General features: G+C 66.4%; 2 protein-coding genes across 4 annotated transcripts; both read left to right on the forward strand.

The window, feature by feature from the left end:
• Positions 1–4,982: 4,982 nt before the first annotated feature.
• On the forward strand, positions 4,983–16,040 carry SEPTIN12 (septin 12). 3 transcript variants are annotated; one of them, XM_074552989.1, is made up of 11 exons: positions 4,983–5,172; positions 7,294–8,235; positions 12,960–13,172; positions 13,687–13,815; positions 13,989–14,070; positions 14,166–14,303; positions 14,841–14,958; positions 15,033–15,128; positions 15,239–15,335; positions 15,529–15,580; positions 15,683–16,040. In XM_074552989.1, exons 1-11 carry the CDS (start codon positions 5,118–5,120, stop codon positions 15,825–15,827), a joined length of 2,067 nt encoding a protein of 688 aa, XP_074409090.1. In that variant the 5' UTR covers positions 4,983–5,117; the 3' UTR covers positions 15,828–16,040. The 3 variants fall into 3 exon arrangements, with proteins under 3 accessions (XP_074409090.1, XP_074409092.1, XP_074409091.1); XM_074552991.1 differs by lacking the exons at positions 4,983–5,172; positions 7,294–8,235 and adding an exon at positions 9,832–9,966; XM_074552990.1 differs by lacking the exons at positions 4,983–5,172; positions 7,294–8,235 and adding an exon at positions 12,128–12,317.
• Positions 16,041–16,185: 145 nt separating this feature from the next.
• Positions 16,186–17,860, forward strand: LOC102062327 (myeloid-associated differentiation marker homolog). Its single transcript, XM_005496711.4, is given in 3 exon segments — positions 16,186–16,525; positions 16,528–16,616; positions 16,618–17,860. Coding segments are annotated over 3 exon segments (1,152 nt in total). The 5' UTR covers positions 16,186–16,459; the 3' UTR covers positions 17,615–17,860.
• Positions 17,861–18,831: the final 971 nt, after the last annotated feature.

An 18,831-nucleotide genomic window follows, 5' to 3' on the forward strand; every position in this document is an offset into this window, starting at 1 on the left:
TGGGAGGATGAGGAGGAGGAGGAGGATGAGGATGAATGAGAAAGAATGAGGATGAGGATGAGGATGAGGATGAGGATGAAGATGAGGGAAGCTAGAGCTGGTTGGAATCTCCTGATTTTGGGAGGATGAGGATGAGGATGAGGATGAAGATGAGGGAAGCTAGAGCTGGTTGGAATCTCCTGATTTTGGGAGGATGAGGATGAGGATGAGGGAGGCTGGAGCTGGCTGGGATACCCTGATTTTGGGAGGATGAGGAGGAGGAGGATGAGAATGAGAATAAGAATAAGAATGAGGATGAGGAAAGCTAGAGCTGGCTGGACCTGATTTTGGGAGGATGAGGATGAAGGGGAGGATGAGGGAGGCTGGAACTGGCTGGAATGCTGTGATTTTGGGAGCATGAGGAGGAGGAGGAGGATGAGAATGAGAATGAGAATGAGAATGAGAATGAGAATGAGAATGAGAGAGGCTGGACTTGGCTGGAATGCCCTGATTTTGGGAGGATGAGGATAAGGGAGGCTGGAACTGGCTGGAGTGCTGTGATTTTGGGAGCATTAGGATCAGGATCAGGATGAGTGAGGCTGGAGCTGGCTGGGATGCCCTGATTTTGGGAGGATGAAGATGAGGAAGGCAGGACCCCGCCCATTCCAGAGGGATGAAGGTCGGAGGGAGCCAGGATCTCCCCAGCCAGCCGAGCTGTGTGGGTGGCAATGGGGGAATTCCCTGCTCACCTTCCTGGAGGATCCAGGTGGGACCCTGGGAGCCGGTCCTGCTGCCCAGGGCCGGGCAGGCTGGGACGGGGCTCGGGCTCCCTCCCCTCCTGCAGGAACTCGGAGCTTTCCCTTCCCTTCCCTTCCCTCCGCCCCGGGAGAGCCCCCTCGGAGCACTCGGCTGTTCCGAACGGCTCCAAAATCCCTTAAACGCCCCTGCTAAGCTGCTCCCCACCCCTCTAAGCCTCCTCCACCCCTCCCCACCCCTTTAAGCCGCCCCAAAGGGCCCGAACGTGCAGAATCCCCTCCCAGCTCCCGCCGTGCCGCCGGATGGCTCCAGACTGTTCCTCCGAACTGCTCGGGGCAGCAGCAAAGAGCTGGGAAAGGCTCTGACACACCCTGGGAGCTCTGAAACCCCCCAGATTGCTTCAGACTGCTCAGGGCACCACCGAGGCTCCAAAACACCCCCAGAGCTGCTCCAAAATATCCCTGATACGCTCGAAAATATCCCTGAGCTGCATAAAACGTACCTGAGCCGCTCAAAAACGTCCCAGAGCTCCTCCAAAACACCCCCAGAGCTGTCCCAAAACATCCCTGGCATGATCCAAAATGTCCCTGAACTGCTCTAAAACATCCCTGAGCTTCATAAAACATCCCTGAGCTGCTCAAAAACATCCCAGAGCTCCAAAATATCCCTGAGCTGCCCAAAACCATCCTAGAGCTCCTCCCTGCCATGCTTCAAAGCGTCCCTGAACTGCTCTAAAACATCCCTGAGCTTCATAAAACATCCCAGAGCTGCTCAAAAACATCCCAGAGCTGTCCCAAAACATCCCTGGCATGATCCAAAATATCCCTGACATGCTCTAAACCATCCCTGAGCTGCATAAAACATCTCTGAGCTGCTCAAAAACATCCCAGAGCTCCTCCAAAAATCCCTAGAGCTGCTCCAAAACCATCCCAGAGCTTCTCCAAAACATCCCTGCCATGCTCCAGTGTCCCTGAACTGCTCTAAACTGTCCCTGAGCTGCATAAAACATCCCAGAGCTCCTCCAAAATATCCCTGCCATGCTCCAAAGTGTCCCTGAACTGCTCCAGAACCATCCCTGAGCTGTTCTAAACCATCCCTGAGCTGCCCTAAACCATCCCTGAGCACGTCCAAAGCATCCCTGAGCATCTGTAAATCACCTCTGCAGCATTCCCAACTGCTCTGCACCCTCCAAGCAGCTCTAGAGTGCACCAAAGATTTCCCTAAACACCTCTGAAACTTCCTTTTAAAAATTCCTCTGCGATCTCAACCTCTCCATCTCGAAGCTGTTCTAGAAATGGGGTAGGTAAACAGCTCTGGGGGTATTTCTGTGCTGCTGGGGGGCTTCAAGGAGCTGTAAATCTCCTTTTTGAGCAGCTCAGGCTCTGGAAGGACGGAGCTCTGGCCATTACTGAACCACTTGAGCTGCTCAAACAGCTCTCATGCTCCTCCAACCAGCCCTGCAAGGCACCAAGATACCAAAACTGCCTCGAAGTAGCACTTGAAGCTCTCCAAACTCTTCTAAAACTCCTCGAAATAGCTCAAAACGGATCATAGGGAAGGTCTCCTGGCAGCTCTGAAGCTCTCCAAGCCTCCTCTGTGCAGCTGTGAAACTCCTCGAGTGCCCCAACAGCCTCCAAAAGGCCCTTGAAACCCCTCTGGAGCTTCTTCATGGGCCTCTCAAAAGGGTTAAAATTTTTAATAATATCTCTAAACTCAGTTTGCAACTATCCTAAACCCCCTCTGAATGACGTCAGAGGGGCACAGGCAACCCTGAAACAACTCCAAAACTCATAAAAAATAATCAGAGCTGCTCCAAAGCGCTCCAGCTCTTCTGCACCTCCTCTGAAAAGGGATCTGAATGGACTAAAACCTCTCCAGCCTTTTCAAAACTGCTCCAGAAAAGTCCCAAAGCTCTGAAGGTGTCTGCATCCTTCAGAGCAGCTCCAGAGCTGCTCCCAGCCCAGCTCCAGCCCTTCCACCCAGCTGGGGGGGCTGAGCACGGTGACAAAGCTCCAGGGCTGGGGACAGGTCTGGGCCACTCATGGCCAGAGGGACCTGGAGGGGCTGGAGGGAAGGGAACAGGGAAGGGAACAGGGAAGGGAACAGGGCTGGGAAGGGGCTGGAGCACCAGGAGGGGCTGAGGGAGCTGGGAAGGGGCTCAGCCTGGAGCAAAGGAGGCTCAGGGGGGCCCTTGTGGCTCTGCACAGCTCCTGACAGGAGGGGACAGCCAGGGAACAGGGACAGGACAAGGGGGAACAGCCCCAAGCTGTGCCAGGGGAGGTTTAGAATGGATATTGGGAAAATTCCTTCATGGGAAGGGTGGTCAGGCCCTGGCACAGCCGCCCAGGGCAGTGCTGGGGTCACCATCTGAAGACAGAGATGTGGCACTTGGGGACATGGGTGTGCAGTGCTGAGGGACGCTTGGACTTGATGATCTCAGGACTTTCCCAGCCACAACATTCCTGTGGTTCCATGGGCCAGTGACACTTCTGAACATCCCCAAAGCCTGGCCACGACCAAGGCCACCACCCCCATGTCCCACATGCCCTGGTCCCTGTCCTGTGTCCCCACAGCAGGGCTGGGTACAGCAGGGCTCTGTGGCTGTGTCCCTGTGGAGAAGGATTGTTCTGAGCGCAGGGGGGATTGCTGTGGGTGCTGCAGGGATTGCTGTGGGTGCTGCAGGGATTGCTCTGGGTGCAGAATGGATTGCTGTGGGTGCAGGGATTGCTGTGGGTGCAGGGATTGCTGTGGGTGCTGCAGGGATTCCTGTGGGTGCAGGGATTGCTGTGGGTGCAGAGGGGATTGCACTGGGTGCTGCAGGGATTGCTCTGGGTGCTGCAGGGATTGCTGTGGGTGCAGAATGGATTGCTGTGGGTGCTGCAGGGATTGCTCTGGGTGCTGCAGGGATTGCTGTGGGTGCTGCAGGGATTGCTCTGGGGGCAGCAGGGATTGCTGTGGGTGCAGGGATTGCTGTGGGTGCAAAATGGATTGCTGTGGGTGCAGGGATTGCTCTGGGTGCTGCAGGGATTGCTGTGGGTGCAGGGATTGCTGTGGGTGCAGAATGGATTGCTGTGGGTGCTGCAGGGATTGCTCTGGGTGCAGAATGGATTGCTGTGGGTGCAGGGATTGCTCTGGGTGCTGCAGGGATTGCTGTGGGTGCAGAGGGGATTGCTCTGGGTGCTGCAGGGATTGCTGTGGGTGCAGAGATTGCTCTGGGTGCAGAATGGATTGCTGTGGGTGCAGGGATTGCTCTGGGTGCTGCAGGGATTGCTGTGGGTGCAGAGATTGCTCTGGGTGCAGAATGGATTGCTGTGGGTGCAGAGATTGCTCTGGGTGCAGAATGGATTGCTCTGGGTGCAGGGATTGCTGTGGGTGCAGGGATTGCTGTGGGTGCAGGGATTGCTGTGGGTGCTGCAGGGATTGCTCTGGGTGCAGGGATTGCTGTGGGTGCAGAATGGATTGCTCTGGGTGCAGGGATTGCTCTGGGTGCAGAATGGATTGCTCTGGGTGCAGGAGGCCTTTCCAGCTCCTTCCCCTTCCCCATCTGCAGCCGGGCCGGGGCCGGGGCCGGGGCAGGGATGGGGTTAACCCTTGGCAGCCGGGCTGGGGGGAGCAGAGCCCCAGCCCAGGTTTGGGGGGCAGCCCCAGCGCAGCCCTGAGCCCGGGGCTGCCGGTGCCGCCCTGTGGGCAGAGCCCCGGGATGGCCGCGGGGAGCGCAGCCCCAGGGATGCTCCGGGCGCTCCAGCAGGGGACACAGCCCCGGGCAGGGACACACCGGGGGGGGTGACACTCCAGCGAGGACCCCACACCCAGCGGGGACGCAGCGACAGCAGCCCTGCCTGTTGCAGAGCGTTTTCCTCCTCTTGCTCCAAGCTGGGAATTCCTGGTGATGCAGAACTGGGGAGGACAGGCTGCTGGAAGCCCCCTGCCCCCGGAGCCTGGCGGGCACCCCAGCCTGCCCGGGCCCCCCAGCCTGGCCCTCCCCACTTCTCCGGGACTCCATCCTGCCCGGTATCCTCCAGCTCCCCCACCCTTTCTGGGATCCCTCCGGCCTGGCCAGGAGCCCCCCAGGCTGCCCGGGACCCCCATTCGGGGCTGCTGCATCCCCATCCCCATCCCCATCCCCATCCCCATCCCCATTCCGGCACGGGGCGGGCCCGGGGGAGCGGGGGGGTCCCGGGCCGGGGCGGGGGCGCAGGCGGGACCTCCCCCTCCCCTCCCTTTCCCCTCCCCTCCCCCGGCCCGTCCCCTCCTCCTTCCCCTCCCGCCGAGGGCAGCGGCGCCGGCCCGTCCCGTGCCGGGCTCGGTGGGCTCGGCCGCGCTGCCCCCTCCGCGTGCGGGGGTCGCGGGTGGGCGGCAGCCCCGGCCCCCCCCGGCCCGCCATGGCCCGGCTGTCGGTCAAGGAGCACCTGGACGGGATCCTCTCCGACTTCGAAGGTGCGGGACCCCCCCTCGGGGCTGGGAGGAACGGGGGTGTCCCGGGGATGTCCCGGGGGGTGTCTCGGGGGTGTCCCCAAGGGGGATGTCCCCGGGGGTGTCCCCAGGGTGGGGGGGGGCTCTGCTGCCCGGGGGTCTCGGGGGCGGGGGTGCCCCCAAGGGGGGGGCTGCACTCCCCCCGCCCGGAGGCTGATTGTGGGGGCGATGCTGCTGGCCGGGCTTCTGGGGCGCTGGGGTGTCCCCAAGGGGGGAGCGGGGGGCACTGGGGTTCGGTCCGGGGGTTCGGCTGCTGCTGGGCTGGGGGTCCTGGGGTGGGCTGAGCGTGGTGGGGGCTGCGCTCCCCACAGGGGGCTGCGATTTGGGGGATGCTGAGCCGGAGCCTGAGGGGCTCCCCGAGCTCTCAGCGCCGCGGGGGCTGCGCTGCCCTCCGGGGGTGGGCACTGGGTTGGGGGGTGGCGCCCCCGGGGCTGCACATGGCGGGGACTCGGGTGGCCCCAGGGCTGGGCACCGTGGGGGCTGCGCTGCCCCCGGCCCGGGGGGTGCAGGGCTGCTCCGGGGGGGCGGCCGAGGCTGCGGGGAAGGTGCGGGACCCCCCAGCCCGCGGTGTCCCCGTGCGCGGTGTCCCCGTGCGCGCTCCCGCGTGTGCGCGCTCTGCCCGCGGGCCGGGGGCTGGGGGGGGCCGGGCCGGGGGCGGGAGGCGAAACCCGACCCGGGGGCTGCTGCTGCCCTCGCCGGGGAGGAATGTGTGCACCTACCCCGGGCACCTTAACCCCGCCGCTGCCGGGGACACCCCCGGCCCCCGCCGAACCCCCACAGACCCCCTGAACCTCCTGGCACCCCTCCTTCACCTCCCACCTCCCCCGTGCGCGCTGCCACCCCTCTGAACCCCCTGCCACCCCATCTCAACATCTCCACCTCCTGACACCCCACCTTCACCCCCTGCCATTCCCCCGACCCCTCCCCATCCGTCCCAAACCTCCTGCCACCCCCCTCCCCCTCTGCCACCCCCACCTTGCCCCGCATCCCCTCCTCGCTCCCCCTGCCCATCACACCTGGATGAGGCCGGCTCAGGAGCCAGAGGCAGGTTTGGGGTGAAAGGAGGCATTTTGGGCGGTAACAAAGCACAGGCAGGGATGTGGGGAGGGGGTCGCCGGCCCCGTGACCCCGTGGCCCCCGGTGGGGCAGGGCTGGACCATTCCCTGCCCTGGGGACAGCGGTGATCGGCAGCGCCCACGCCCCGGCCCCTGACCCTGCCCTGCCCCACAGGGCACAGGGCACAGGGCACAGGGGAGGGGACAGGCACGGACCCTGAGCCCCCGCACCGAGGAAGAGGAGGGTGCGGGCGGGCCGGTGCCAGCCCGTGGGTGCCGGGGCAGGCTGGCACACGCGGGCAGGATGCAGGGGCGCAGCGAGGCCGCCCCCACGGAGCCCCCCGGGGGAAGCAGCCGCTCGGCGCTGGCAGTGAGGGAGGCTCCGCAGGGAGCCCGGGCCCCCCGCGCTGTCCCGGCAGCGGCTCCCGGGGCAAGGAGGGGGCGGCTGCACCGCGGGGGCTTCACGGGGTCACCCCATGGGGTCGGTGCCACCCGGAGGGGCCCTGCAGGAGCTTTGCAGCCCCGGGGAGCCCGTGTGGGGATGTTGGCACCGGGGCTGTGCCAGGGCCCGTGGCCGCTGTGAGGCCGCGTGGGAGGCGCAGCAGCAGCACCAGAACGGGCTGTGACAGTCCCCGAGCGGGGCGATGGCGCTGCCATCAGCGGGCTCCAGGGTTAAGGCCCGGGAAAGGGCAGGAATCCTCCCCGGCTGCCGGGAGGGATGCAGGGGGAGAGGGGAGAGGGTCAGGCGGGGATCCGGTTACTCGGCCGGATCCCTTTCAGGGGGAATAAAGCGGGCAGTGTGCTGCGAGGGGAGCCGGCAGCACCGGCCAGATCAACCGGGGAACAATGATAAACCCTCGGGGACAGCGGGGCTGGGGAGGAGCTGGCGCCGGGCCGGGGTCCTCGGTGGGACGGGCTCACAATCAGGGGCACCTCTGGGTGATGGGGGGACACACACGGGGCAGGGCAGGGCACGGGTGCCATCGGGGATCGCTCCGGTGCCACCATCTCTCTCTTTCTCTGTCCCCAGCGCTCAAGAAGTCGTTTGAGGCAGAAGATGGGGACGAGGCCCCCGGCTCCTTGCTGTCCCCAGGCGAGAGCCACCAGCCCCTGCAGCCCGGCCACCCGCCCCGCCTGGGCCCCGTGCCCAGCCCGGTGCTGCGGACCCGCCTCGGCTCCGGCCCGGCCACCGGCAGAGCCAACGGCACCGGCGGCACCGGCATCGCCCGCGCCGCCTCCTTCCCGAGCCGCCAGGCCTCGGCCGCGGGCCCGGGCAGCGACGGGGAGAGCCAGCGCAGCTCCTCCTCCAGCCTGGAGAGCCCCGCGCCCACCGGGCCCCCCCAGCCCCCGGGCAGCCCCCCGGCCGCCAGCCCCGGCCTGAAGAAGGTCCCGTCCCACGGCAGCGTCTTCCCGGTGGAGCTGGACCATCCCCTCCGCGGGGCCGCCGCCAGCCACGGCTCCCTGCCGGCGCTGGACCTGCACATCGCCGAGGAGCCGGGCCTGGGGACGCAGCCCTGGGGCACCCAGAGCTCTGCAGCGCAGCCTCGCACCCACCAGCCTTCCTCCTCATCCTCCTCCTCCGCCCTGCCCCCGTACGATGGCACAGAGACAGCCCCGGGGCTGCCCCCGGCTCCCCGCGCGGTGTCCCGGCCCCAGCGCAGGGTCCCCCTCAGCCCCAGCCCGTCCCGCCGGGCCCCTGCCCAGCCCTGGGCACCGGGGGAGGCGGCTGAGGGCAGGGCAGGGGCGCTGCCAGCCCTGCCAGCCCCCCAGGCCGCCACCTTCAGGCTGGTGTCGCAGCCGCAGACGGTGCAGGTGAGCTCGCAGCCCGCCTTCCTGGGGGGGCTGGTGCTGCTGCCGGCCCTGGGCCCCCTCCCCAGCGCCGGGCAGGTGGCCCCGCGGGGACCCTGCGTGGTGGCAGCGGCTCCCGGCGAGCCTGCGGACGGCAGCGGGGCAGCGGTGACGCCGGAGCACGGTAGGACTCGTTCCTGTCCCCGTCCCTCTCTCCCCCTCGGCGGGCGCAGGAGCCGATGGCGGGAGGAGCGCGCAGTGACGGCGGCTCTGGGGACCGGCTGCTCGCTGCTCCCCGTGCCGGCTGTGGGAGCCGAGCGGAGCTGGCGGCGCTCCCGGCCCGCCCGTCCCCGCGGTGCTGGCGGCGCTCCCGGCCCGCCCGGCGCTGGAGCGGGTCGGGGCCCATGAGCCCCAATCGCGCCGGCCCCGCGCGTGCCGCCCGCCTATCGCCGCGATCTTGTCCCGCGTCCAGCGCTTTCTTCCCCTCGCATCCCTCGCGGCTTGGCACGGGGCTGGATCCTGTTCCTCCCTCCCCGCGGGGCTCGGCAGGTGGCGGGGGGCCAGGCGGAGCGGGGCGTGCTCGGCGTGCGCCCGGTGCCGCGGGCAGCGCTGCCCGGATCCCGGCGCGGCTCCTGTGCCCTCGGATCCCGCCGTGCCAGGCTGGACCCGTGCCCGTCCCCAGGCCCCAAGTGTCCCTTTTCCCAGCGGCTGCTCCGGAGGGCGCCGGGGTGGCCGGGACGCGGCTGCCACTGCTCCCTGGCTCGGTGCTCGGGGCTCTTTGCCCGTCTCGCTGCTGTCGCGGAGCCGCCGTGGCCGGGCCCTAAGTACTGACGCGGCGAAGGCATCCATACATCTGCTCCGGGCAGCGCTGAATCATCCCCAGCAATGCCCCTGGCCCTGCTGCCCAGCCAGCCCGGCTGCCCGCGGCTCCCCGGGCCAGGGATGGGGCTGGGGACAGCCTGGGTCATGGGGACACGGGACAACAGAGCCCGAGGTGAGACAGGTGATGGGGACACTGAGGGACCATGCTCAGGGCTGAGACAGATCATAGGGGACACTGAGGGACTGCTCAGGGCTGAGACAGATCATGGGGACACTGAGGGACAGTGCTCAGGGCTGAGACAGATCATGGGGACACAAAGGACAGCAGTTGGGGTGATGCCAAGGTGACAAGGACATGGGGACACGGTACTTGGGGCCAAGCCAGGCTGATGGGGGCACAAAGGGAAAGTGCTCAGGGCTAAGAGGAGGTGACAGGGACATGGTGCTCGGGACCAAGCTGAGTTGATGCAGTTGTGCTCAGGGCTGAGCTGGGGTCGTGGGGACGCAGTGCTTGGGGCTAAGCCAGGGTCACAGGGAGACAAGGGACAGTGCTCAGGGCTGTGACAGGGACACGGTGCTCAAGCTAGCTAGGGTGACAGGGAAATGGGGACACGGAGCCGGGGTGATGAGGGGACACACTCAGGCCAGAGCCGTGTTGGTGGCCGGCAGCCGAGCCCAGGCTGGGGGGACACAGGAGCCAGCGGGCAGTGGGTGCCACCGGCTGCCCTGCAGATGGCCCGGGGCTGGCAGGGGGCTGGCAGGCCCTGCTGGGCACGGCGGGTTCTGTGCCAGGAAGAGGTGGGATCGTGCGGTTTCCTCTCCCGGGAGGCCAGCCCGGCCCCCAGCCGCTGACACCCGCGGTGGCCCCGAGGCGCGGTGGGTCCCGCAGGAGCCCCGCAGGAGGAAGCTCCCAGCGAGCCGCCGCATTTCACTTCCACGCCGGGTCGCCCACGCAGGGCCCGGGGCGAGGAGGAGGAGGAGCGGAGGAGGAGCCGTGGGCAGCAGCCGCCCTCTGCCTCGCACCCCAGGAGCCATTTGGCCCCGGTGTCCAGCTCTCGGCGGCAGCAGCCCCGGCTCCGGCCGGCTCGCCCAGGTAGGGATGGCGCGGTGGCAGCGGGCAGGGGGTGTGCGGGCACAGGGGCCGGGTGACTTGTCCCCTGTCCCTTGTCCCCTGTCCCCAGCAGCGCTGCAGGCGCGGGGTTTCGCTCGATGCTTCACTTCTGCTTCTGGTCCCTGTCGGTCCCCAGCCACCCCAGCCCCGTCCCGCGGCTCCCAGGGCCAGACGGACGGGCTGGCTCCGAGTCTGGCTGCACATGGGGACTGTCACCTCTGTCCCCTGAGGTCGTGTGTGGCCCTGGGAGAGGCGCTGGTGTTTCTGTGTCAGATCAGCGGGGCGGGCAGAGCTGTGGTGTGGTCGAGCCGTGGGTGCATGCCCAAAACCTCCATCCCTGTGCCAGGGGGATCAGCTCCCCTGTGCTGGACCCAGGGCCGGCTCTCCCCATCCCGTGCCCGGGATCGGTCTGGAGCAGTGGGGAGCAGCCGGACAGGGAGCTCCTGTCCCAGCTCATCCTCTCCCAGCACCCTCCACCCTAGAAGCTTTATTACAGGCTTCCCGGGGAACTGGCCAATTAACCTTGCATCGGTAATTAAAATCCATGGAGGAGAGACCACGGACCCGGGATTACTTGTCCCTGTCTGGAAAATAAGAGCATCCGTGATGAGTCCTGGAACAGGTCTGGCTGCAGGAGCCATTTGCCCCGGGGCTGCCTGGGGATGCCGAGAGCTCCCACGTGGCTGCCGGGCTGCTGCCCATTGCCAGCGGGGCTTTTGGCACCGAGGGCAGGGCCACGGGGGGCTCCGGGCCCGGGGGGAGGCAGCGGGGGGTGCAGCCCCCAGTGTCACCCCAGATGTGCCCTCTGGCTGTGGCTGTGTCCTGGCAGGGCACAGGGCAGTGGCTGAGCCCCTCTGTGGGGGCTGCACCCCAGGGACCACCCCGGGGAGCTGGGGGGGACAAGCACCAAATCCCTCCTGCTCCTTCCTGCAGTGCCCAGTGACCAGGATATCCCAGTGCTCCTTCCTGCAGTGCCCAGTACCCGGGATATCCCAGTGCCTGCAGTGCCCAGTGCCCGGGATATCCCAGTGCTCTCTCCTGCAGTGCCCAGTGCCCAGGATGGCTCCAGAGGCTGCACCACTTGGTTCTGGATGTGTCCTGGCAAGTGCCAAAGCTGGCAGGGGCTGCGAAGGGTGCCAGGCTGGGGGCACAGGGGTGATGTCTCTCTGGGGTGAGGGCTGCAGTAGCTGTCAGTGTCCTCTCCCTGCTGGGCGCTTCCCACCCCCCGTCGCTGCCAGCCTGTGGAGCAGCACCCTGTTGGCACGGACGGTGCTGGGTGGGTGGATCCCCGCCGGGATGGGCATCCCGCCCTCCCCCGGTCCCCCGGCCGGGTGTCGCCGCTGTCACCAGGAAATCCGCGGCTGTTTCACCACTTCCGAGGAACACCCCGACCCAGGGGGCGCAGGGGCAGCCGGGACGTGCGGCAGCGCTGTCCCCAAGCCTGCCATCCCTCTGGCGCTCAGCGGGCACAGGGTGCTGGGTGGCTCCCACGCCGGGATGCCGTTGCCATGGTAATGGGGGTGTTCATCTCCATCATCTCCTGGCGCCCGGGCTGGCTCAGGCCGGGCCCTGCCCACATGTCCCTTGTCCCCTGGCTGCGTGGCACACGGACACGGTCGCAGCAGGTCCCTCACAGCCTGGGCCATCGCAAGCTGCCGCTCCAGCCCCGCCGGTGCCAAGCGCCGGCTGGCACACGCGGGGGAGGCTGCGGCGTGGGGGGACGCAAGCGCCGTGGGGCACTGCGGCAGTGGGGCGGGTGGCAGGGCCACCACCCCCTGTCCCACCCCGCCGGGCACAGGGGCTGCTGCGGAGGGCGGGGGGCACAGACAGCGCGGGGTGGTCCGCGGGTGCCAGTGGGGATCGTGCCCGCGGCCGAGCACTCCCGCTCCCAGTCAGTGCCACGGGGTGACGGGGGCAAAGCGAGGATTGGGGGTGTCCTGTGCCGTGGGAGGGGTCCCCATCCGTGCTGGCCCGGCACAGGGTGGGCACAGCCGGGTGGGCACAGCCGGTATGGCACAGCCGGGTTATCACAGCAAGGCTGGCACAGCCGGGTTGGCACAGCCGGGCTGGCACAGCCTCCCCGCCCCCAGTCGATCGGCAGACCGGGCGCAGGGGCTCGGCCGCGCTGGGGAGGGGGCTGCGGGGGGCGGGCATTGCCATGCTGGTCATGCGTGGGAGCCGCAGCCTCGGCGGAGCGGGGCTGGTGCCAGCCGGGAGCTCCGAGCGAAGGGAAGGGAAGGGGCCGGGCTGCGGCGGCGATGGGGGCGCGGATGGCGCCCCCGGGACCCCCCCGGCCGTAGCGGGGCGCTGAGCGAGGGCACCGCGGCGCCGAGGTAGGACCCGAACAATGGCCGGGCTGGGAGGCAGCAGCAGCAGCAGGAGGAGGAGGAGGAGGAGGAGGAAGAAGGGGATTTGGGGCTGCCGCACAAAGGGCTGGGGCGGGCACGGCGCTCCGGTGAGGGGCACGCTCCGGGCACCGTCCCCGGCCAAACCCCGCGTGTCCCTGGGGGTCGGGTTGTGCCGGGGATGGCGCTGCACCCGCGGTGCCCCCCGTGCCCAGTGCCGGGGCACAGTGTGGGTGCGCTGTGGGGTGGCATGGCCTGCCCTGGGGCCGGAGCGGTGCCCGGTGACCGCGTGGGCTGGGCAAAGGCGCTGGGCAGAAGGTGCTGGGCACGGCCGCGGTGCCCGATGATCGCAGGGCACTCAGTGGCACCGCGGGGTCCGGTGGCACGATCACCCCAAGAAGCCCCTGGCACCTGCCCGGAGCCTGGCGCGGGGGGTGCCGTGCCCCCGTTGCCATGCCCAGCCTCACCGGCGCCCGGGAATGTGCCGGGGCTGCGTGCCCGCCGCCGCCGCCGCTGCCGGGGCAACGCTGAGGCGCAGGGCTGGCACCGAGGGGTGGCACCGAGGGGTGGGCACGGAGGGGTGGGCACCCGGGCTCCAGGCTCACCGGCTTTGCCCACCCCGCGGTGCAGGGAGCAGCCTGGAGCCCGAGGAGCGCAGCATGGAGCCGCCGGCCGTGCCGGAGGAGGAGGAGGAGGAGGAGGAAGAGGGGGCGGTGCCCCTCTCCATGGCGCCCGGCCCTGTGGGCTGCCAGCTCTTCGGATACGTGGGAATCGAAGCTGTGCTCGACCAGATGAAAATCAAAACCATGAAGACAGGCTTTGAGTTCAACATCATGGTTGTGGGTGAGCGCTGGGCGTGGGGTTTGCTCCTGGGTGGGGTGGGAATACTGGCTCTGATTCCATCATGCCAGGAGAAATCATGCTTTTAAGGGATTTTAAGGAAATTTAACTGATTTAAGTAGCAAACAATCGAAAATGAGTAATATCCCATACCGCATAGCATAGTAATGCTGGTAGGTGAGCTCATCCCAGCTTCTGAGATGCTCCCAAATGGATTTTGAGGGGCTGTCGCCTTGGGGAATAAATTTCTTTGGAAGATAAAACAGACTAGCCCAATCTTGGATGCCCCCAGATGTGTACCAGGGGTTTTTACCTTCGGAATAAATTTGTTCTTGGGATAAAATGGACTGTCCCAACCTCTGGGATGCTCCCAAGTGGATACCAAGGGGTTATTGCCTTGGGGAAGAAATTTATTTGGGGGTAAAGCAGAGTTATCCCAAACTCGGGGCGGCTCCCACGTGGATATCAAGATGTTACTGCCCTGGGTGACAAACCAGAGGTGCCGGTGTCCCCTCAGGGCAGAGCGGGCTGGGGAAGTCCACGATGGTGAACACCCTCTTCAAGTCCAAGGTGAGCCGCAAATCCTCGCAGCCCGGCCAGGAGGAACGCATTCCCAAAACTGTGCAGCTGCAGTCCATCACCCACAGTAAGGTCACCACCCCGGTCACCGCCACGGGCTCGTGTCCCACCAGCTCCTGGGAGAAGCAGGGGGCTGGGCTGGGGTCTGAAGCTGCGTTCACAGCCTCAAACCATCCCCCATGCCTGCTCCCCTGCTTTTCCCCAATGTTCCCTCCCCCCTGACCCACCTGTGCCCCACAGTCATCCAGGAGAAGGGGGTGAAGATGAAGCTGACGGTGACCGACACGCCAGGCTTTGGGGACCAGATCAACAACGACAACTGGTAGGACACAATGGGGAGCAGGAGCCCAGCTCCGTGGGTGGCAGTTTGGGGTGGGGGTTGAGCTCAGGGGCCGTCCCTCAACTCCTCATCCTCAGCTGGGACCCCATCATCAAATACATCAACGAGCAGTACGAGAGGTACCTGCGGGAGGAGATCCTCATCACCCGCAAGAGGAAGATCCCAGACACCCGTGTCCATGGATGTGTCTACTTTGTGCCCCCCACAGGTCACTGGTGAGTGGCCCCCAGTCCCAGCACCCACAGGTGATGGGGTCACCACGGGGTGGTTGTGCCACCCTGGGATGACAGTGGTGGGGTCACCCTGAGGTGGTGGTGGTGGAGTCTGGGGTGATAACCCCACCCTGAGGTGATGGTGGTGGTGTCTGGGGTGATAACCCCACCCTGAGGTGGTGGTGGTGGAGTCTGGGGTGATAACCCCACCCTGAGGTGATGGTGGTGGAATCTGGGGTGATAACCCCATCATGAGGTGGTGGAGGCACCTCAGGGGGACTGTGGAGTGGTCGTGGTGTGGTTACCCCATGGTGACAGTGGCGGGGTGGTCACTGTGGGGTGGTTGTGTCACCCTGGGATGATGATGGTGGGGTCACCCCAGGGTGACAGATACAGGGTAACAACCTGGGGAGGCAGTGGGGAAGGTCCCTCAGGGTGACAGTGCTGGGGTCACCTCAGAGTGACCTGCCATGGTAGTGGTGGGGCCACCCCACAGTGGCAGAGGTGGGGACAGCCCAGAGTGACGCTGGCCCTTGCCAGGCTGCGCCCGCTGGACCTGGAGTTCATGCGGCGGCTCAGCAAGATCGTCAACGTGGTGCCGGTGATCGCCAAGGCTGACACGCTCACCCTGGAGGAACGGGCAGAATTCAAGCAGAGGGTGAGGACAGATCTCCAGGGCTCCTGGGCTGCCCCATGTCCCCCCCAGCCTGGCTCAAGCCCTGTGTCCCCCAGATCCAGGAGGACCTGAGGACCCACGCCATCAGCGTGTACCCGCAGGAGGACTTCGACCAGGACCCCGAGGACAGGGCACTCAACAACAGGATTCGTGTGAGTGCCGGGCTGCTGGGATGGAGGGCCCGTCTTGGGGGGCAGGGTGGGGGACAGGGACCCTGGGGACTCCAGAGGACACCAAGGACGAGCACAGCCTCTGCTGGCAGGAGAAGATTCCCTTCGCCGTGGTGGGGGCAGACCAGGAGCACCAGGTGAACGGCAAGCGGGTGCTGGGCCGCAAGACCAAGTGGGGCATCATCGAAGGTGAGCAGAGCCCCTCACCCCCAGGCCCTGCACCCACTGTGTGTCCTTGCCTGGGGGGGTGCCAGGCCATGGCAGGTGGCACGGAGCTATGCTGGGCTCTGGTGGCACCCAGAGCGTGCCAGGATGCTCTGCCCAGGCATCCCAGTGCCACCGAGCCCTCCTGCCAACGCTGCCCCTCTGCCTTGCCTTGCAGTGGAGAACCCAGCCCACTGCGAGTTCCCCCTGCTGCAGGACCTGCTGATCCGGTGAGCGGGGACAGGGCTGGGAGTGCTGGAACCCCCCAGGGTGACAGCAGGGTGGGGGGGACAGTGACATGATGCCCTTCCTCCCCATGCCACCCCGGGCAGGTCACACCTGCAGGACCTGAAGGACATCACCCACAACGTCCACTACGAGAGTTACCGCGTGCGGCGGCTGAACGAGAGCAACCGGCCGGGGCTGGGCCCCCTCAATGGGCTGCCCGCCAAGGGCGAGGCCAGCAGCCACCTCTGAGCCACCCTGTGCCCCCCAGAGCACCACTGCACCCATGGCAGCGCCCACCCCTGCCCACCATGGCTGTGCCAGGAACCTGCCTGGGGTGAAGAGCCCCCCCCCAGGAGTGCCCAGCTGCCCTGACATGGGTCCCTCATCCCCAAGCTCTGCCGTGGGCACAGACCCCCAGACCCTGTGTGACATTAAAGGTTAATCCAGAGCCTTCAGCCTTCACCCTCCTGCTGGACTCCCAGGTTTTGATGTGCCACCGCCCTCCTGTGCTGCCCTGGCTGCTGTGGCCCCCAGGCAGGCTGGGGAAGGGGAGATGCTGCCTGTAGGGTGTGCCCGGGCTGCAGATGCCCTCCCCTGGCCACCTCACCCGCGCTGCCCAGCCAGGCAGCTGGCACAGCTGGACTTTGAGCCGCTTATCGGGTGCTGGAGGTGCCGGGAGGGGAGCGGAGGTGCCGGAGGGGTGTGATGTCGCCTGCAAGGGTGTGAAGGGCTACACCCAGCTGTGTCACCCCTCTGCCAGGGGCACCGTGTGGGTGCAGCCCCTAAACCCCTCAGGGTGACCCAGTGGGTGCTGCCCCGCTGGCTGCCAAGCCCTGCTACCTGTCACGGTGTCGGGGTGCCCTCCGGTATTCCAGGGGTGCATGAAAGGCCCTTTTGTCCCTCCTGCCGCGGGCAGGGCTGCGGCTCGCTGCCAGGGCGGTGGCACACGGTGGCACACGGTGGCTTCCTGCCCGGCCCGGCCCCGCCGTCCCCGCCCTTTGCCCAGCCCCGCGTTAATGATCCACCAGCCCCGGCAGCCAGCGGCGTGGCGGCAGCGGCAGCAGAGCCGGGGGTCCTTGGCACGGGCGGCTCGGGGGGGCTGGCGGCTCCTGCCCAGCCCCGGATAAGAGCGGCTGCGGGCAGTGCCCAGCGGGCAGAGCGGCCGCGCCATGGCCACGCTGAACCTGCGCGCCCTCACCTCCTGGGTGGGCATCGCCCGCCTCCTCGCCGTGGTGCTGTCCTGCCTCTCCTTCAGCCTGGTGGCCTCCACCAGGGACTTCGGGAATCCCTACGGGACGTGGTGCATGTTCTCCTGGTGCTTCTGCTTCGCCGTGACGCTGCTGGTGCTGCTGCTGGAGCTGCTGGAGCTCTACCCGCTGCTGCCGCTCTCCTGGGATGACTTCACCTCGGCTTTCTCCATGCTGGCCGCTCTGATGGTGTTCACCTCCTCGGTGGTGTTCCCTGCCACGTTAATCAAGAGCCCCTGCAACAACAGCAAGTGTGCCCGGCAGGCCGTGGCCACCACCTCCTCCTGCCTCTGCTTCGTCGCCTACGCCCTCGAGGTGTCGCTGACCCGCGCCAAGCCCGGCGACATCAGCAGCTTCCTCTCCACCGTGCCCGGGCTCCTCAAGGTCTTTGAAGCCTACGTGGCTTGCCTGATCTTCTCCCTGCTGGAGAGGAGTGAATACAGTAAGGGATCTGGCCTGATGTGGTGCGTGGCTGTCTACTCCCTCTGCTTCATCTTCACCCTCCTCATCATCATCTTCACCATCGGCCGCTGCCTCAGCTACATCCCCTGCCAGCTGGAGAAGGTGCTGGTGGGCTACAACGCGCTGGCCCTGCTGATGTACCTCACTGCCATGGTCGTGTGGCCCCTCTACAGCTTGGGGGGCCGGAGCCGCCCCGATTCCTGCTACTCGGACTGCTGGTGGAACAAGAACCTGGGGATCACCTTCCTCACCATCTTCAACCTCATCGCCTACTTGGTGGACCTGGTCTACTCCACCAGGATGGTTTTCTTCAGGGCGCCTCCCTAAGGGCTCGGGGCGGAGCTGGGGGCGGTGGGACGCGGCTGGTGCCGGCGGAGCTGAGGAAGGGGCCGGGTGCCTCGGAGAGCTCCTTGTGCCCAGGCAGAGAGCCAGGGGTGAGCCGGGGGTGAGCCGGGGGTGCGCTCAGCCCGGGGCCCCAGGGGCTGCACAGACAGGGGGGCTGGAGGGGCCACCAGGGGCTCCCGGAACCACGGAGCTTGAGGGGGCTTTGGGATTAAATTGGGTCATTTTTCACTTGTTTCTGCCTCCTCTTTCTTCCCCTTCCCAACCTGCTGCAGGATCTCTGCTGGGGGGTGAGAAACTGGGGGGTACCATCGGTACTGGGAGCCGTGGGTGACTTTGGGGGGCACCAGGCTCCAGACTCCTTGTTGACTGGGCAATGGAGTGAAGCAGGGCATGACCAGGAAAAGCCCAGCCCGGATGCCTTTTTCTTGGCACCTGCACAGGGCCCTGCCAAACAGGTTCAGGAGGAATGCAGCTGTTGGGGGGGCTGAGAACCCTCCAGGTACTTGTCACCAGCACGGCCGGGTCCTTGTCACCACCACAGTCCCACAGTGGGAGCCCTGCTGGGTTTGGTCCCAGCTGCACAGGCTGGAGTCCCCCTTTGGGGAATGCTGTGGTGTGCCCACCCTGGGGAAAATGGGGAGGGGGGGTGGCTGCCACCACTGCCACCAGAGCTGGGGGTGCTGTCACACACCACGGGGACAGTGACACCACAGGCTGGTATGTGGGAAGGAGGCAGAGGTGCAGGCAGGCAGGGAAGGTGTTCCTGCGGGCAGAGCTCCTGGCACTGCCCTCCCGGATGTGGGATGGGTGCCCGTGGGGCACCCTGGCAGGTTTTGGGGACACTGTCCCCACGCTGCTCCTTCTGCCACTGCTTGTCCTGGCCACAGCCTGTGGCCATCCCTGCTGCCTTGGGGTGACATCAGCACTGCCCTGGGGCTCACAGGGTGACACAAAGTGGGGTCCCCTCCACCAGGAGGTGGCACACACTGGCAGGTGGGACTTCTATGGCCACTGCAGTGCTGGGTCCCAGCAGTGCCAGTGATGGCAGCACCACAGGGTGGCCTGGGGGGTCCCCTTTGCCCAATCCCTGTCCCCACACGCTGGCACTGATGGGCCACTCCCCTGCACCCCAGGCAGCTGGGCTGGAGATCATGGCAGAGTTTTGGGAGGAAATAACAGGAAAATGGCAGCGGTGAGGC

The sequence above is a fragment of the Zonotrichia albicollis genome, chromosome 16 (genome assembly GCF_047830755.1).
Source record: "Zonotrichia albicollis isolate bZonAlb1 chromosome 16, bZonAlb1.hap1, whole genome shotgun sequence".
Lineage (NCBI taxonomy): Eukaryota > Metazoa > Chordata > Aves > Passeriformes > Passerellidae > Zonotrichia > Zonotrichia albicollis.